The sequence below is a fragment of the Buteo buteo genome, chromosome 2 (assembly GCF_964188355.1).
Source record: "Buteo buteo chromosome 2, bButBut1.hap1.1, whole genome shotgun sequence".
In the NCBI taxonomy this organism is placed as follows: domain Eukaryota; kingdom Metazoa; phylum Chordata; class Aves; order Accipitriformes; family Accipitridae; genus Buteo; species Buteo buteo.
This window is the reverse complement of record NC_134172.1, coordinates 28,995,374-29,013,993: the sequence shown is the minus strand read 5'-3', so window position 1 is coordinate 29,013,993 and position 18,620 is coordinate 28,995,374. Positions and strand designations below refer to the sequence as shown.

Below are 18,620 nucleotides of genomic sequence, written 5' to 3'. Positions count from 1 at the left end.
GAATATAATAAAAGATTGATTTAAAAGCACTCTGGCCGACTAGGAGGTGGGTTACAGACATTCAAGAGCAAGAGCCTAGCACTAGAAAGCAAGCTTCATTCTCAGTAACTGGATAGCAGAAGGATTATTAAAACCCCTAGTATGGTCCCTAGTGCATGAACATTTGGGCTGGATCCAGTTGCAATATAAACAACTTTTGCAGCTTGGGCCCTGTCTACTTGAACTAAAATGTGGAAAGTAGAGATGCAATGTCTTTTTTTTTGTAATATGTTCTTCTTACACATACCATTATATCCACTAGTTCTCACTAAAGAGAGTCTTGCGGTGTCTGTTGTATGTTTCAGTATCAAATACACGTGCTTCACAGTAAATGAGGTGTACATATTTGGAAGCCAAGATTTATTTTTCAGGTGACCATCAGGTCATGTAATGAATTTTCTTGAAAAAATGGTATGGAATAGACATTGGAATTACCTACTTTACACTGTCTTGACTCAGATGTTTACTTCTTGTTTCAGTGGTGTTTTTCTAGTTCACTGTTTTGCTGATGGTGACAAGCTTGTCTACAAGCACAATACAGGAAATAAATTAGACCTCATCAAAGAACAGTACTAATCCTTCTTGAAATTACTTCCCTGGAGGACAGTTTACTGTCACACCTTAGAAAAAAGAACTGCTCCACTTCACAACTCATAAAACAAAATAAAAGTCTTTTTTCTCTAAGCCAAGGAATACAGAAACTTTGAGGATTACTCAAAAGCTCTACAAAAGAGCTTTTCTGTGAGACATCTGGTATTAACTAAGCATGTGAGACTAAAATTTGATCCTTCACCTGCAACGACCCTGTGTAAGAATGTGTTACCCATGGGAGGAAGAGGCAGATGACTTCAAGTCACCCTTACACTCTTTTCGGTCAGGGCTGGTCTAAGAGCAGGTTGTGGGTATATTTGATACTGGCCCATAAGGAATCATTTAGTTTTTTGGTAACCTCCCATTCAGCTTCCATCACAGCAGCTTACAGGCTGTTTCACAGGCCACAGCAGCCCAGGATCTCCTAAAAAAAAATTATAATGTGAAGCCTTATCTGTATATCCACCTCTTTGCTCTGGCACCCCTGGCAGGTTTCAGAAGGAGGCTTGGGCAGAGAAAGCTTTGGCTGCTCTGTGCAACTTCTGCTCATGAAGGGTTCTCCTACGAACAGCTTAAGGTTGTATTATGGTTTGCAGGGACATTGAGGACCAATAATTATTCCTTTGATAATAGATGGTACTAAATAGGAAGATGACTACATTTGCCTAGACTCTCAGTATTTCCTAGTAACGTGACAATCTCAAGCTCATTGTAAGAAAATGCATTGCAGGAGGAATTGAGAAACTGAGCATGTTTTAAATGATCAGGAATACCTACTATTCATCCCACTGCAGAGGGGCATTTCCAAGCACCGTGTACCAGACTTAAGTGCTATAATCTTTAAGTACTTAAGATTGTAATCTTTAAGAGTTTATAGCTAGAATTGGGGGTGGGAGGAGACAAAAAGTTCAAGGGCATTGCCAATATCTTGGCTTTTTGCATTAGCAGGGAAGGTGTGATATAAAAGCCTCAGGTCATCTTAAGAAGAATACTACTAAAGAGAATAGCTCTCTCTTTAGTTCCCTTTTCCAAACCATACTAGATGAAAACAACAAACTCTCCTCTCTGATCAAATCTGAGGGAGAAATTTCCTCCTGAATGAAGATGGCAATCAGTTTAACCCAATGAGTTGACACACCAATTTAAAGCTAAGAGCATCCATGTACCATGCCTATGCCCTGACTCAAATTGCCCAGTCTCCAGTGCTTTGGAAGAAAGAGGAATTGAAAATAATTTCAGAAGCCAAATATTACATCAAGAAGGAAAGCGTTATAAACTCAACCTAAGCCTTAGTGTTTGGATTCAGACTTCCCACCTTTCCAAATCCATCAAACCTGAGCATAGTTTTGGCCCTAATATATTTACATAAATAGCACATATGTCAGGACTTAGCATAAGAGTATCATAGCCGTATATAAAAAACACAGATTGGAGTCATCTCTCGCTAGAAATTGAACCTTGGGTGTGTCACCTAAAAGCAGTCATTATAATGACTGCACACATTCATCCCAAAAAGTAAAGGAAGTCAGTAAAAGATTCTGTACTTTTGTTTCCTTCTTTTTTAATCAGTTTGATAATGTCGTTTCTTTTCACCTACCACAACTCAAGTGTCATCTGTGATTTGTGTGATTCATACTTGCACCTCTCTCCTAGTTAGAATGCTCCCTCTGCAGGCACAGCCATTTCCACAGCCATTGCCAAAACAAGTACAATGCAGAGTTTTTATAATGATTTTTTTTATTTTGTCAAGAAATACAACTTCTTCCTGGCTCTGTTGTTAATATATCGGATGATCAATAGCATATCAGAACATTTCTTTCTTTTGCACTTGCCTGCACAGGCATAGGTTTAGGGACATTTGCTAAACCTGATTCAGAATTTTCTGCATCTGTAATTTATTAATTATAGATTTCTTTTTTCTTTTCAAACTGATGGGAGTTTTCTAGGGATCATGTGCTGAATGTGTTCCTATTCCCTCATTTGTACAATTATGGACTGAGGAAGGTAAAACTGCCTCTTATGTCCCTGTGCCTTCCCCTACTAGTAATGTCCCCTGAGCCCCATCTCCTTCACTGGGCTCATCTGCAGCATGCGGGGCAGCACCAGGCTCAGCGTTACCTGCATTCCCCTGGCCAAGCAGCTGATGCCTTCTGTCTGCCTGCTGGTTAAGGGATGAGCCCCCCTCTGGGTTTTTTCCCCCACTAAAAGCATAAATTGAATCTCTTTCCTTTACCCAGCCTCCAATTATCACCAAAACTGTCGAAAATGAATATGCTCAAGGCCTCTACATTTCTGATGAATTTGGCTGAAATCAACTGATAAGTTCAAAATATACTGGGAGAAAAAAAAGGACTAACATAGACAAGCAGAAACACAGGCAGAGTATCCCTTAAGCCTCATTTCCTCAAGAAATCAAGCTAAACATATGTGCATTAAGGCTTTTTAAGAAAACAAAGAAAGGGCTGTTCTTCTTGTTCCTCTGTATCAATGCTATTAAAATTTAGTTTCATAAATGCATTAGTTTGACAGTTCTGGAAATTAAATGTCTCTAGTTTCAGAACGAGCACAGTATCAGTAAAGGGCATGATGACTGTTGTGTCCCACTAGTAAGCTCCCTGTCCAGCCTGGTAAGCCGCTGCAGAACGTGATGGAAAAATGGTGTTGTTTTCAAATGAGTTTGCTTTTCTTTTTCTTCTGTAGCCAATAAGTTTGCAAATTAGAGGCCTAACTGTTGGTGATTTTGATCACATGGACCTTTGCTTGGGGAAAAATGTTCTTCACCTGGAGCTTAAATAATGTGGGTGCCTGCATTTGGGGCGGTTTTTAATATTGATCTGTAAAGCAACTGCTTATGTATGTAACATTTGTTTATTTTGTTTTTTAAACTGTGTAGTTTGACTGACTGCTGCATAAGTGGAGGAAGATGTAACAGTTAATAAGTGATAAATTACAGACATTTCTGTGACAATTTTCAGGGAGACCATGGAATGAGAGGCTATCCTGGGCCCCCGGGGCCACGGGGAATCGGAACGGTTGGTCCCAAGGTTGGTATAATGCCATTTAGGAGCTTTTGTGCTCTTTTGTGATGCTGTCTGCCAGACTCTGATCTCTCAGACACCAAAATATCTTCATATTGATTTACACTGATGCAACTGCCAGAGAAATCAAGCATAAAAACATGGACACTGACCATACAGTTCTACCAACCAGATTAGGAAGGAATACTAACTGGATGAAAATTGCATTTGCAGCTAAACTTTATGAGATTACAGCTGAAAATTGAACAGAACTCTCAGGTGGTTAAATTAGTTAAATGATGCATTTCTTCTGTTTGTATCTATTCTGTTTCCAAGAGATTCTTTTATGGTGGAAAATACGTTAAATGTGAATTTTATGTTTGCAATTTTTGCTCAATGAAATTGAATCCAATTAATTCATTAGTAAAACCGTTAGGAAAGAAGCATGAAAACAGAAAGTTAATTCTATAAGCAGCCAGCATGCAACATCTGGGCAATTTTTTCCTCCCTCCACTGAAGTGATTTATAATTCAAAAAAGACATACTCGTAAGAAAAGAAGTTCAATGCATTGCCTGGATTTCTTTATTATAGGTGTATCCATCAGTTATTTTTATAAAGGGAATGAAGAGAAACATTGTGTACATTTCTCCACTTTAACTTAAGTTAAAAATAGATACACCTTTATAACTTTTTCTGTGATTTCCTTAGCAGAGATTAACAGAAGTCTCCACTGCCATTTTGAATAAACTAGTATCTGAAAGGAGAAATGTTGCTATATACCAACCTGTTACAGAAATGCAGTGAGCGACAGAGCACAAATATTTTCTCAAGATGTCTGACTTTGCCTTGCTTTCTGAAAGCTGCAGCAATTTCAGTACCTTGGTAAATCATACAGACACAGTCTGTTTAAAAAAAGTAGGTTTGGACTGAGTGACAAAATCCTACAAATGTGTGACACTATGTGCTGCTTCCGTAAAGCCTTTAAGAATTAAAAAATATGTTCTCTGTGGGGAAACGTTATTTTGTTTTCAAGGGTGAGGGCCTGCTTGTAGCATCTAGTTCTTGAGACAAGCTATTTAGCACAATGCTTTGTGTGAATCCCTGCTTAAAAATATATAGATTAACAGTATTTTTCACAAGAGATTCTGTCAAAGTTTGTGGCAAATTTTATGTCTACACAGATGAGAATGATGACTTTTCAAACATCACTAATATCTAGAAGTTAAATATTTGAGCTATATATTTCTATTTAATGATGATCAAGTTTTGGTATACTTCTGCCTAAATATTCAACATATGCAAAATGTAAGTAATTTACGTACCACTGAATGAATGCCCTTTACTGTATTGGAGCGCGGCAACTATTTATTATAAGACAGTAATCAAAAAATCCAACCTGACCTCTACAGAAGCAGTTATGAAGCTTGGTCAAATTTCAAAAGCTTTTTTCAACTAAATATAAAGAACAAAAAAAAGGAAGAAAAAGTTTAATTTTTATGTAATCAAAGTGATATGCTTCACTTTGTCACTTTGAAATGTTAGATTAGCCTGCCTCCAAACAGAAGGGCTTTACCTGGCTTTGACTGTATTGACACAAATCAGCAGGTGCTGCTTTAGCTTTTCTCTCTTCCCCTCCCACTTACAATTTTCTGAGTGACTGGTGCGCTCAGAGACTGTGATGCCACAGGGGCTGGGCTTGTTGGACGTGGTGCACAAGAACTAGCTCACTTGCCTGGCAGATTTACTTGTGCTGGGTTTTATTGCTCTGGCCCTTTGTGTCTTTACTGTTGTGCCTCTCTTGTGTGGAGTGATTGCATGAAGCTGTTGTATAAAGATGGTTTCTGTTGGTTTCTATGTGGGAAAAACTGGGGAAAATATAACACTGTGTCATGGGCAGATTTTATTCTTTAATTATTTTCAGCTTAAATGTTCCTTTGCTTTCCTGGGAATTTGCCAATGATAATTACTAAGGCCCACAGCGAGAAACCATAAACCAAAGAAGAATCAGAACTAGTCTTTGACATGGTTTTACTTTTTGCTTGCAGTGACTTTGAGATGACTTCCTTACTGTCAGCAGGAATAGAGCTTACGGCCTAATTCTTCTTTTTTTTGCGTCACTGACTGTTACAGGGTGTTATGGGACAGCAAGGCTTGCCTGGTCCACGTGGCCCCCCTGGCGACAGCATACAGGGAAACAAGGTAATCCAGTTTAATGTGATACCTGTCCACTTTCTTCTCAAAACTGTCTCTTAAGGAGATTCATTGTCTGTTTTTCTCTTTGCCACTGAGCCAGTGAATACCTGCAAATATTCATTGTATATGTAAGTTTCTTGTTCATTAGGTCTGTAATATATACTTTAACTGTTGAGTTTTCAGTATTGGCGGCATCCATTTGCTCTCCTATTATTCTTGTTGTTACAGGTATATTTAACCTGGAAAAAGTCTCATCTCTGCCACATCTTACTGGTTTACTTAGATTTGAAGGACACTCCAAAGAAAACATCCAGGGTTTTCTCTGGATGCCCTTGTAAAAACAGTAACAGAGATCTACGATGTCAAAATAAGTCAAACACATACAGGAATATAAAAGAAATTAGCCAGTCTCCCACATACTCTTCATCAGGTTTTTACTCACCCAGTTCCAGCCATAACCACAACTTCTCTTCTTATAAGGAGAAACACAAACATGGTAACATATTCTGAACATTCAAAGTTAATAAATTGCCTTGTCATAAATGTATGGAAGAAAATCATTAAAACTGGAGGCTTTAGTGGAGAACAACCCAAGTTTCTCCTATTTTTCTTAAATCAGTGTGCTTAAAGTTGACCATATGATTGAATATTTCCCTGGATCAGGAGGACTGTGCTTAGCTCTCCAACTCTAGGTTTTCCAACCACTAATGATTCACTAAGATGGGCGTTCTTTTAGTTGGGTTGGGAAAGATGCCTCTTTATACTGCAGTTGGCTGTAGACACAAAAGCCACCAGGGAATTAATTGACAAAATAGGTTTTCATTGGAAAACAGTGACATGCTGAAACAAACAAAAAAAATCATTTAAATGTACCTTGTTGGCAAAATGTTTAAGAGGAGAATCTTTCTTTGGTTCTGCATGGAATTACAAGTTCTACCAAAAAAGCACTGATTCCTTCTGAATTTGTTTTGTTCGGTACTTGCTCTGATTCCAGCTTCAATATCTTCTATTTTTATATTCATGTTCAATCATTTCCCTCTTCATACTGCAGAGAGCCCTTCCTTTTTTCACTGTGAGGTGTTTTATGGCATAAAAACATACTTTATTGTGTTCTTTCTTTTCTCCTTGTTGTGTAACTCTCTTTCTTTAATAGATTCTGATTTATCTCATCTCAGGATTTTGCTAGACACGGTTAGAGTCATGACTGTCTAGACCTTTGGTTCTGATCTGTTTGCAGTTTTCTTCTATATTAATTGTTATCAGTAACCACAAAGCTATTACATATTTTAATGTGAGGGCATAGGGAACTTCTTATTTTCTTTCCTCTTCTTCCTTTGTTTGCTGAAGGCTCTTTGCTCTATTCTTACCGAAAATAGAAGAATTTCTGCCATCTCTGTATGGCTTTATGGTATAGGAAAACTATTTCCTGCCTGGCTTTAATAGACATTTCTGATGTGTTTGGAGAATCCAATACTTGGGATATATCTCTGTTAATTCTATGTGTATGTGAGGTTATTTATAAAAGCACAATTGCCATTCTGAACAGAAATGTTTCAGCAATCAAATGCATCTGATGATACATGAAAAAATATACAGATTATATAATATTTTTTTGGTTCCTGAAAAAGGATAAAGGTTAGTCAAAATATGCTCAGTGTGTACATATACATCTCTCTCCCCCCACTCCCCCCACCCCCCCCAAGTTTTGGATGCTATGTTGGCACTGCTATGAATAAGTAGCTAAAGCATATTTTAGAAGTGTAGAGAACTCAGTTCCATTACGGAAGTTTTCCAGTGGAAGAACACAGTCCACTGACACACACTGTCAGACAAAGGCATGTTTGTAATGTAAGGATGTGGAGTTTAGGGATGTAGGAAAGCAACATGTGCTTTGGCTATGGAAGGTCTTTGTCTTTGGGTTTGAAACAAAAACTGTAGTGATGAGGTGGATCAAACTCAGCTGGTGTTGTTTCTGTAGCTTCCCACGAGTTGTGTAGGTACAGTCTTGTCATTTAAATTTTCTTCCCTTAACAATCACTTTTTAAAATTATAGTTATTCTTATGTAATTCTTAGGAACAACTTCTTTCTGAACAACTTCAGCAACTGTCTTGTTCTTGTAGTACCTGTTTCCTCCATACGCTGATGGTTGTTGAGCTTCTATCTGTCTCTTCTGTCCTACTATCTCTTCACAGCCATGTAAAACTTCATTCTTTTTGGCCACTATTCATCAGCTTAAAGCTACTATACTCCTGCATTTGAACTATCAATATCACTCCAAGTATTTTTTTTATATATACATAGAGCTCAGTCTGCGTATGGCAAGAACAGAATGTCAAAAAGGAGATGGTTTTCAAGTAACTTTATGTTGATAGCTACATTCACAAGTCTTCTTTTTTTATGCTTGGTTTCCTTTCCAAACCACAGTCTAGACATTCTCAGATCTGCACTCAGTTCATAGAATGACATTTTTACATAAAAGTCCTCTTATTGATCAGTAATCTAGCAGGATATTAGGGTCAGGGATCCAAGGGTCTGCATTTTTACATGCATAGCACTTTGTTTTTTATGATAAGACTAATGGTTAAGTTTGAATTTAATTATGTAGGTTGGATAGAATAGGCAAAGCAATAAATATTTTTAAATTAATACAGCACACTTCTTGGTTTTTACTAAATGTTCAGTTGTGGTATCTATGATAAATCCTTCATATTTTGATTGATTCCACAAGTAGAGGAAGCAGGATTTGGTTCTGCAGCTGACTTTTTAGAGGATAAAACTCACATGTATGCCTGTGAGAAACGTCAGTTGTACAGGTATGGATTTTTTTAAAACAGTAGGTCTCATTCAGTTTTCATTGCCTGAACACTATCCTAACAATGTCAAATGGGCTGTAACAAATGGCAGCAATAAATCTATAGTTTGGTCAGATCTGACATTTATTATTAGTGAAGGACGACTGGAATATACAGCATATCCTAATTCTGGTTCATATGTATGTGCTTGGCAGATCTGCAAAGGTGTTAATCAGGAAGCTGTGTGATGACTCTAGTCAGGAAGGATAGTCAGTCCCAGTGCTGGACAGCAAGCATTGAAACAAGCTGGCACACTGTTTCACTATGTTTAAAAGCCATTTGCATTAATAACCTATGTGAAGGACCCAGGAAGCACAATCCTGCTAAAAAGTGACTTAAAGTAAATTAGATTAAATAGTCACTCTGCGTTCCTCCAACAGCACAAAATAAATTGCCTTGTGCATTCCATTGCCTTAGGAATATTTCCTATTTGGAAGCAATTCTTTTTTTTTTTTTTTCCTAGTGAATCAGCTATGTAATTTGGTGCATCAGTTTCTTTTCCAGTCTCCAGAGTCTACGTAACAGTGTCTGAGTTTTTGCTGCTGTAAGACGTTGGGGAGAGGGAAGGGGGGAAGTTCTGCTTACAGAGGCAAGAGGCTGCCTGTTAGCAGGTCAGTGATTGGTAGCCCCAATGACGAGGAGAGCATTTTAGCTCCCTGAGTTAGGACTAGTGGACCAAGAGGCTCCCACAGGACATGGCTGTAAAGGCGGTGCTCCAATGGAGATGTGAACAGCAGAGTGCAGCGGGTGCCTTTGCCTAGCATGGGGCAAGACCACAACGCACCCATGTGTGAGCAGAAGCTCCCCTCTTAGCAGGATCTCAGTCAAATCTTGAATTTGGACAGGGAAAACCATCCATGGACCATGACTCGTAATATACTGCCTCTTCTAGGAGCTGCATCTCATCGTCTAACTCCCTGTGAATTCCCAACTCATGGGACTCGGGAGCCTTGAGTACAGAAAAGAGAAGGTTGACTTGTCTGTGCACTGTGCAGCTGCTTCTCTGCCCGCAGAAATCCATGAGCCCCTATCCAGCAAAGCAGGAATGGTCACTGGTTGGTCCTTCTGCACTAGTGGGCCTTTGGTGAAGGCTGGAGTCTTGATAAATTTTGAAATGTTTTTGTATTTCTCTGCCCATTATGAGCAATATAACTCCTTTAGGCCCATTTGTGAGCAGCTATACAAGTGTTAGTAAAAGATGCTTTAGTGAGACAGTCTGAGAGCTCTTGACTGAAAAATAAAACTAACCTTGTACTTGCATCTCATAGGCTAGGTTTGGTACAGGTGATGACTGCTCCTGATCTCATTGACATTCTCTGGAGCTGGTTTGGTATCTGCACCAGTGTCCTGGTTTCAGCTGGGATAGAGTTAACTGTCTTCCTAGTAGCTGGTGCAGTGCTATGTTTTGAGTTCAGTAAGTGAAGAATGTTGATAACACACTGATGTTTTCAGTTGTTGCTAAGTAGTGTTTAGACTAAAGTCAAGGATTTTTCAGCTTCTCATGCCCAGCCAGCAAGAAGGCTGGAGGGGCACAAGAAGTTGGCACAGGACACAGCCAGGGCACCTGACCCAAACTGGCCATGGGACATCACATCCAGTATGTAAACTGGGGGGGGCTGGGGGCGGGGAATCGCTGCTCAGAGATAAACTGGGCATCAATCAGCGGGTGGTGAGCAATCACACTGTACATCATTTGTATATTGCAATCCTTTTATTATTACTGTTGTCATTTTATTAGTGTTATCATTATCATTATTAGTTTCTTCTTTTCTGTTCTATTAAACCGTTCTTATCTCAACCCACAGGTTTTGCTTCTTTTCCCCATTTTCTCCCCCATCCCACTGGGGGGGGAGTGAGTGAGCAGCTGCGCGGTGCTTAGTTGCTGGCTGGGGTTAAACCACAACAACCAGACACTGCTGATATGTGAATTATGTATGTAATGTGAATTATGGTGAAGCATTTAGGTACCAGGGAATATAATCACCCCAGCTGTGTTTAAAATGCATACAGCAGTTGATCTGAAGAAAATATTTGTGTTACCCTGTTAAATAAAGCAGCAAAGTTTCTGGAAGCCAGATGCTGTGAAGGATTTTCTGTACTTATTTTATTACAGCTGTGTTTTATAACATGTTGCATGCCCACACCATGAGCATGAACATGCTTTTCAAGTCTGTGTGCATGCAGCACGGCATGCGTAACAATCATTATAGGCAAATTTGAACTTTGTAGCTGGACTGATACTGTCTTCTGAAGTATCAGCAGAAAGATGTTCTGCTCTCCACATTGTGAAAAGCAGAGATGTCTTTTTATTTACTTAAGATCAGAAAAACTTAGTCAACCCTGCAGAGATTCTGGGTGTGTATTTCTAGAGAACCTTTGTGCTGGACCTCATTTTACTGCTTGTGGACTGGATGAATAAATGGCTGGGCCTCAATGAGGTTACTTTTGTCTTTCATCTGTTTCAATGAAATGACAATAATCCATTTAATTTATCAGGAATACATTCTTCATTATATACTTTATAAAGGCTTTATGTGTGTTGTGAATCATACCCAATTGCTTATTTCTCCAGCTTTAGACCAATTCTGTCTTGAAAATTATGTGCTTCATTGCATAATACAAATATCTGGCTTTCTCTATGATGTAGAATGTTATAAAATGAATAGATACAACATAGATTTTACTTTAATTTTCAGTTAAACTTAATTTCCTTATTCTGTTCAGGGAGAAAAAGGAAATCAAGGTTTTCCTGGACCAAAGGGATCAGTAGGAATTGGCCTTCCTGGACCAAAGGTAAATCCTAGTTTTGCAGTAAGGAAAAAAGGTAATTTTTTCTTCCTTTATTGGTTATTGGGTGTGACAGGTCTTTGAAGATAAATAGAAGGCAAAGACATTGCCTTGTATAGCTAGCAAGGTAAGTGCCTACTACTTACTGTCAGCTTTGAAGTCTGTGAAAATCCTAATTGTCATTAAAGACCAGGCTCTAAAGTAGGATCTAGAATGAGGTTGTACCTGTTAGCAGGAGAATAAAATTAGTCAAATTATGTATTCAGTTATCTTAGATATTTTTCAGGTATTACAAAACATCCTTTTATTTGCCAGGCTTTGACAAAAAAAAGAATTGCTTTTTGACTAATATATTTTAAGGGCTTTGTTTTATTTGACTCTTTTTTTTTTTTACAATGATTGAAGCCGAAGCTTGAATCTTTCCTTACTGAACAACTTCCTGGTTGATAAAAAAATTGTAAGAATTTCCTATACATACCGATTCCCACCTAACAAAATTTGCGCACAGAGAATTTAAATACTTTGGCTATTTATTAGTGATTTTCAGATGTGCAGCTTCTGATGGAAGCAGCCTGGCCAAAGAAAACCAGGGCTTATGGTCAATGTGGATGTGCAGACCAACTATTGCACACATAACTGAGAACAGTGTCCCCAGGTGGAATGAGCGTTGATGTAAATGCATGGTGCAGCACACTACCTTTAATTCACAGCATGGGCCTGGGCCAGCTGGGCAGCCCCTCTGCAATATTACAACATAGCTGAAATACTGAATTTATTGTGAAGGCTCTGTCTGAAAACCCGGAGAAAAAAACCCATGGCAGTCTTCATGGGAGAGCAGAGATGATCAGGCTCCCTAACTTTAAGACGTTACCCAAATAAGAGTTCAATCCCTTCTGTAGTCACCTGAGGCAGGCAGTACCCATTCAGAGCCCCAGCCATTTGTTGCCTGCACTAATGATGTTCATGGTACTATGGTCTACACTAGCTCACATTATATAGCACTTTCTCGGACTTCTGTATTATTCAAGCTACTACAGCTTGGAGCTTTTATGCAACAGTGAATATCAAGCTCTTTCACACAGATTCAAATTTCTGCATCCTAACTCTGTTTTCTCTGAGATGCCAAATGCTACATACTGTAATAATAATTGCAATATTTTCACTCTTCTTCATATTCATCTTGTATCTTGACTAATCTTCGAGACCCCATGTAAATCTCTCCAAATACTCACAATTTTACTGTTTGCTGTTAATATAGCAGACTTCTCACACATGAAAATGAATGGTTTAGTTCAGTAGGAATTTCATATATGTGCCAAATACCAAAGAGATCAGGTTTTCATATATTTATGTGTAAGAAAGTAGCAGCACCACTGCAGTCAGTAGATCATATTTGCTCTCCCTTACGCTGACATTAATTTTGATGAGGTTAGATTCAATTCATGGACAGGTAATGGAAAGTAATATCCTTTGCTGGATATTATGATTTTGTGAAATAGAATAGAAACTGTCTTCCAAGAGCTTACTTAGTGAAGACTGGTTTCTTAATGCTGTGGAGGAGCTGTGTACAATTTTGAGGTTTATACCAGTTTGAATAAGATCAGAATCAGATTGAGACAATCAAAAGGGTTCCTTAAAATTGATAGTCACCATGGCAAATGCTGTAACACAGGAGGTATCTATGTGATTCCATTGGCTGGGTAATAATGAGGAATAATATCAAAGTAGACAGTAATCTAGATAAATTTCTGACCTTTAACGTTTCAAGAGAAATGTAACATGGTCAGTAACTTCCAGAGAGAAGTAAAAAACTGTCCTGCACTATCTCCTTCTTGAAGAAATGTCTAATTTAGAACCCGAATCTTTTGATAGTATGTTTCATACTTGCATTACGTGAAAACTGTCTCTTGAAATACCATAATGTTGAATGCTTTCTCTTTTTGGAAATCAAAAGATTTAGTCACTTGAGGAAAAAAGTGCAGAATTGCTTCTGAATGTGAAACTACGTATTTTCCAATGGATGTAACAGTCCAGGCATGCCTTTTCCTCTGTTCTTTGCAAGCTCCCAGTTTTTCGTGTTGGTTCTCTACAAAACTGGTGTGAGTTTCAGTACATTGGCTGATGTAAGGCAGTTATGTCTCTCCATAGGTCTGAATTAACATAGGTCCAGCATAAACATTGTTTTAGAGTTCAAGAAAATCAAAGAAGAGTAAAAATTTTAAATTCTTGACATTTGCATAAAGATGTCTTTACCCCTTACTCCTGAATTAAGGTAATTTTCCACAGAAATTTCTTAAAGGTGTTTCTACTGCCCATCTTGGTTTCTCTGAGAGCCTGCTTTCAGATGTTCTCTTCACAATACATACAACATAAACCAGCCACACACAAAAAAAAATCTGAAAATTTATCTTAAAAGCTCATCGAACCATAACTCCAGCTCTGACTGTCAACAAAACTGGAGTTACTGACTGTGTTTAATATGGATGTTCTAAATTAGGGAGACTATGGAGATAAAGGTGATCCAGGGACCAAAGGTGCCAAAGGAGAGGCTGGAGACCCAGGACCTCCAGGACCAAAGGTGAAACACATTTTCATGTTACTTAATTTTACACAATAGAAATTAGACAAATTTGGCTTTTGTTAATCATTGCATTCTACACATTTTCAGGGAATTTGGGGAAGAAAAGGTGAACCTGGTCTTTCGGTAAGTATGTACATGAGTTAATTTAAAAAATAGGAGTTTATTTCGGGGAAATATTTAAAGGTGATGTGATGTTACACAAGGTTGTTTATGGGGCATTGCATTGCCTGCATTTTTGTAAATAAATAAATAGACAGATAGATTTCAGCATTCTTAAAACTAGAACACACAGCAAATTAATTAATACTCTTTTTCAGAGAGAAGAAGTTATCAGACTTATCAGTGAAATATGTGGTAAGCATTCCAATATGGAAAAAAATTAGTTCTAATAAAACACACTGAATTTATATTGATGGAATGGATTTGTCCTCTGCATGTTTGTGTGTAAGGATACCATTGATGTGAAAATGATGCTCACTATGTTGCCAGAGCTATACTGGAAGTAATTTGGTCCAGCTCTGTTTCTATTTTCAGTATCAGTAACTATCAGTGAATTCATTAATTGAGCTTTAACTGATTGTAAATCTGATATATGAGTTCAATTTATCTTTATGAAGGTGGTTTCTCATAAAATGCGTGAAATGGTTATTCTTCTAGGTTGTGGTATCAGATGTAGAATAACACCACTGGAACTAGTATTTGTCATTGACAGTTCAGAAAGCGTTGGACCAGATAACTTCAATATTACCAAAACTTTTATGAAAACAATCATTGACAAGATATCTGCCAACAACGCTACAACCCGCATTGGCATTATCAACTTCAGCCATAAAGTGGAGTTGGTGTCTTCTCTGAAGCAATACTCAACCAAAGAATACCTGAAATCAGCTGTTGATAAAATGCCCTACTTAGGAGAAGGCACGTACACAGCTTCTGCTATCCGAGAAGCCATTCAGTTATTTCAGGCAGCACGCCCAGCAGTAAGAAAAGTGGCTGTTGTAATAACAGATGGACAAGCGGACACTCGTGATAAAGTACGGCTAGATACCATAGCAAGAGAGGCCCATGCTATGAATATTGAGGTATTCGTCATTGGGATTGTTCAAAGGACTGATCCTCATTATGATGATTTTCTGAAAGAAATGCAGCTCATCGCAACAGACCCTGATGAAGAACATATTTACCAGATAGATGACTTCATGACACTTTCAGGTAAAAGAAACTATTTTAGTAAGAAGAAGCTTGGAATAAGCATATAGGAGGGTTTGGCTCTTCCCATAGCAAGGCATGGCAGCCTGCTGATTGGCAGCTTATGTTTCTTTTTCGGATGCAGCTCTTTCTTCTGTTTCTCTTCTTTGGCCAAATGAAACCTTTGCCAAATTTTTACCTCTTGCAGAAACAATAAAACACAATGAGTGTCAGTTTTCTGAGCCAAGGCCTTCTTTGGGGCACTCCTCTTTTGTGAGAGCTTGCATCAGCCTTCCCTCACAGTCCTTTTGTGCTTGGCCATGGTTTCATCCCAGACGGGTGTAGATTTCCTTCCACCTTGACACAACATCTCTGTCTCGTTCTCTCTCTTTATTTCATATGGCTCTTGTCAGTCTTGGAGTCCCTCCACCACCTCTTACAAGCACTCCTGGGTTTTTTCCTGAAAGCCATAGGGAAACCTACGCTTTCATCCTGATTCTAGTTGAAAAGTGGTGGAGCAACACACAAGGAAATGGGATCTGATAGTACATTGTATATTTCTAACTGTGGCTTGAGAAAATCTTGTGGCCACAGCTGGAATCAGGAGAAAATCCAGAGGAAACCTATAATGACCCATGAAAAAAAACAAACCAGTACATTGATCTAGACTAACCACAGACTAGTCCTATAAAGTATATTTTTCCTGAGCATAAACTTATTTTGCTATGCTGAGCCTGTGGATGGAGTTAAGTCTGGATTTAAGGTGTTAACAGTAAGAAGAGAGTCCAAGCTAAGGTTCTGGTCCCAGCTGGGATTAAATTTAAGGCTCTGACTCAGGCTCCAGTATTCAACATAAAAGTATTCCCAGTCACTGATATTTTTTTTTGTGCAAATAAGTAGAATGTGTCACCCAGTTTTTCTTTTTCCTTCTTACATGTAAATGCTTACTTCACTTCACTCTGGTTTCTTTTTTCCTTCACTGTTGAGCTATGACTTCTGCTTAAAAAAATTACTTGGTATTTTTATCTGTTTCTTCTTAAAACAACAAAAGGGCCTTAAAATCAAATAATTCAGAGACTGTGTTACTTTATTAGTTCTCATTTGCATTTTGACATAACTTTAGAAGATGGTCTTTCACAAGTCTCTATCATTAAAGATTTAGTGTTAATACTGCACTAAAAGCTTGTGGTGAATCATTATGACTTTTCTTGATTACCTTTAATAAATTTCATCATTCTCTTAATCTTTTCAGCTCTTGAAAATAAACTGATCACAAAAATCTGTGAGAATGTGTCTGAAGTCTACACCAGAAAAGATATTGTTTTATCTCTATCTCCAAGTCCGGAATCTGAAATTGCTAGTGAAGACACCAACAGCCAGTTACCCAAAATGACAACTTCAGAGATTTATACGCTCCCTACAGAAGGAATCAGTTATCCAGTAAGTAAAGAAGTAACAGTTATCAAATGTTTTTTAAAGATGTGTGTCTTTATTTGAATTCAAACACTTTTTATGTCACCATTCACCACTCTTTTAATATGCAAATAATGTGTCATTTGGCTAGACCAAAAGATTTGAACAAAACTTTTAGAGTGAACTTATTTGTTGAGAACAGAGGCTTACAGAAGAAAGATGGTAATACCATTTCTTAATTGCAATAAATGCCAACAGTCCTCATATTTTTTGTAGTTCTTATTCATCTTAGAAGGGAGTTAGAAATCTTACAGATACATCCCTACTGAGGCAGACACATAGTGTATAAGACATTTATTTATGTGCAAGCTGAGTGTCAGTACAATGCTTCTTGTCATGGAAGACAAGAACACCTGCTTTCCAGGTGTTATTAAGCCTTCAGTATGGTTTTGCTTTCCACATTGGGCTGTAGTTCTAGGACTCCTCATTCATGTTACTCTTCGTTCTCCAGCTTTAAATTCATCCTACCCTGCATTGGGGTTCTGCCCTCCAACATGGCGCTGCTGCACAGATAGGCAGGTGGACTTTTAATGCAATAGATAAATATTTTCTGCAGGTGTGTATCACCTTAGTTCCCTTATTAGGTCTTTGATATTTTTCAGCCACTGTCTTATTATCAGAGTAGGATATTTGTCACCTTTACAGTATATCAGCACTAACTATCTAGGGTGTTTTTATTGCTTTGCCTAAAAATAGCCAATGATAAAAATTGGGCATTGCTTGCCCCTATAACCTGTTGAATAAGCTACTGAAATATTTGATGTATAAACCTCTGTAGCTGCATGGAATGGATATAGTGGACCATGATACTGGTATTTAAATATTAAGTGAATTGAATACAGATTGGAGCTAATTAAATATTACTGGTTTACTGTGGAGGAGTCAATGGATTAGCCAATATTAATCCTTTGGATTATTGTTTATGTAATATCATTCATATTTAAATAGTTCACTTTCAAAATTCAGTTTAATTTCTTTGAGTAAGAACCGCCTGAGTAGGTGTGATTGATTTAGGTTTGGGGCTTGTAATACCTCCAGGCAGATCTGTGTGACACTGGGCGTCAATTTTGACATTCTGTATCATTAAGAAAAATAAATGTAAACCTGGATTTACAGCTGCTGACTTTATAAAGCATGTGATAAGGATCACAGATAGAATTAGTTTTAAGTGATTAGATGCTCACACACTTGGTTCTGGCTGGCGATGGTTATAGTTAAATGTTCAAAACTGTTGAATTACTATCAGAAATAAACACAGCCTTTTTGTAGACCTGGAGAAGAAATGCAATATGCAAAGGATTCGATGAATTGTCTGCACATTTACATTTCACCTAGACTTCATTTTTCAGAGTCCAAATAACTCTGAAGAGTTTTCTTAAACTGACTGAGTGTCTCAGTAGTGGCCTGTAAATGGGAAGATATTAAATAGTATCAGATTCCCTCCTGTTCTCAGTAGGTAATCAACATGTGGGATTAATTCAGTCATTTGTACCATACTGTATTAAGATCCTTGCAAATCTTCTTGAATATACTAAAACACTAGAGGGGCAAATTTTTATATAATAGTCTTAATTTGAAGAGCACGGTTGGCCTCTTAACAGTTCCATCAAGGTAAACTCTAAAATTCTAATGATTAGCAACTGGCTGTTAGCTAGAAACAGGAAAATGGGTGATTTGTCACTTGGCTTGATACAGGCAAGGACAGTTCTATGAGATAATCTTACTAATAGGATGTGGTTCCTATAACACAAGTTTTGGAAAATTTTGCTGTACTCGAGGGATTCCACATCTGAAATGATCTTTAGAGGAGCAATAATGTACATGTGTTTTTCTATCAATAACAAGTATCCTGTTGCTCTTGCCTGCCATTTTGCATTCCTTGATAGACTGAAGATGT

The 18,620-nt window shown here is 37.9% G+C and overlaps 1 protein-coding gene across 1 annotated transcript in view; it reads left to right on the top strand.

Moving 5' to 3' along the window:
• The window catches only part of COL28A1 (collagen type XXVIII alpha 1 chain), a 72,399-nt gene that overhangs the window by 48,884 nt on the left and 4,895 nt on the right, over positions 1-18,620 (top strand). The window contains exons 26-33 of the mRNA XM_075049761.1: positions 3,606-3,674; positions 5,779-5,847; positions 11,419-11,487; positions 13,979-14,059; positions 14,150-14,185; positions 14,380-14,416; positions 14,720-15,274; positions 16,503-16,690. Of these exons, the coding sequence (XP_074905862.1) occupies positions 3,606-3,674; positions 5,779-5,847; positions 11,419-11,487; positions 13,979-14,059; positions 14,150-14,185; positions 14,380-14,416; positions 14,720-15,274; positions 16,503-16,690 (1,104 nt within the window). The remainder of the gene's footprint in view (positions 1-3,605; positions 3,675-5,778; positions 5,848-11,418; positions 11,488-13,978; positions 14,060-14,149; positions 14,186-14,379; positions 14,417-14,719; positions 15,275-16,502; positions 16,691-18,620) is intronic.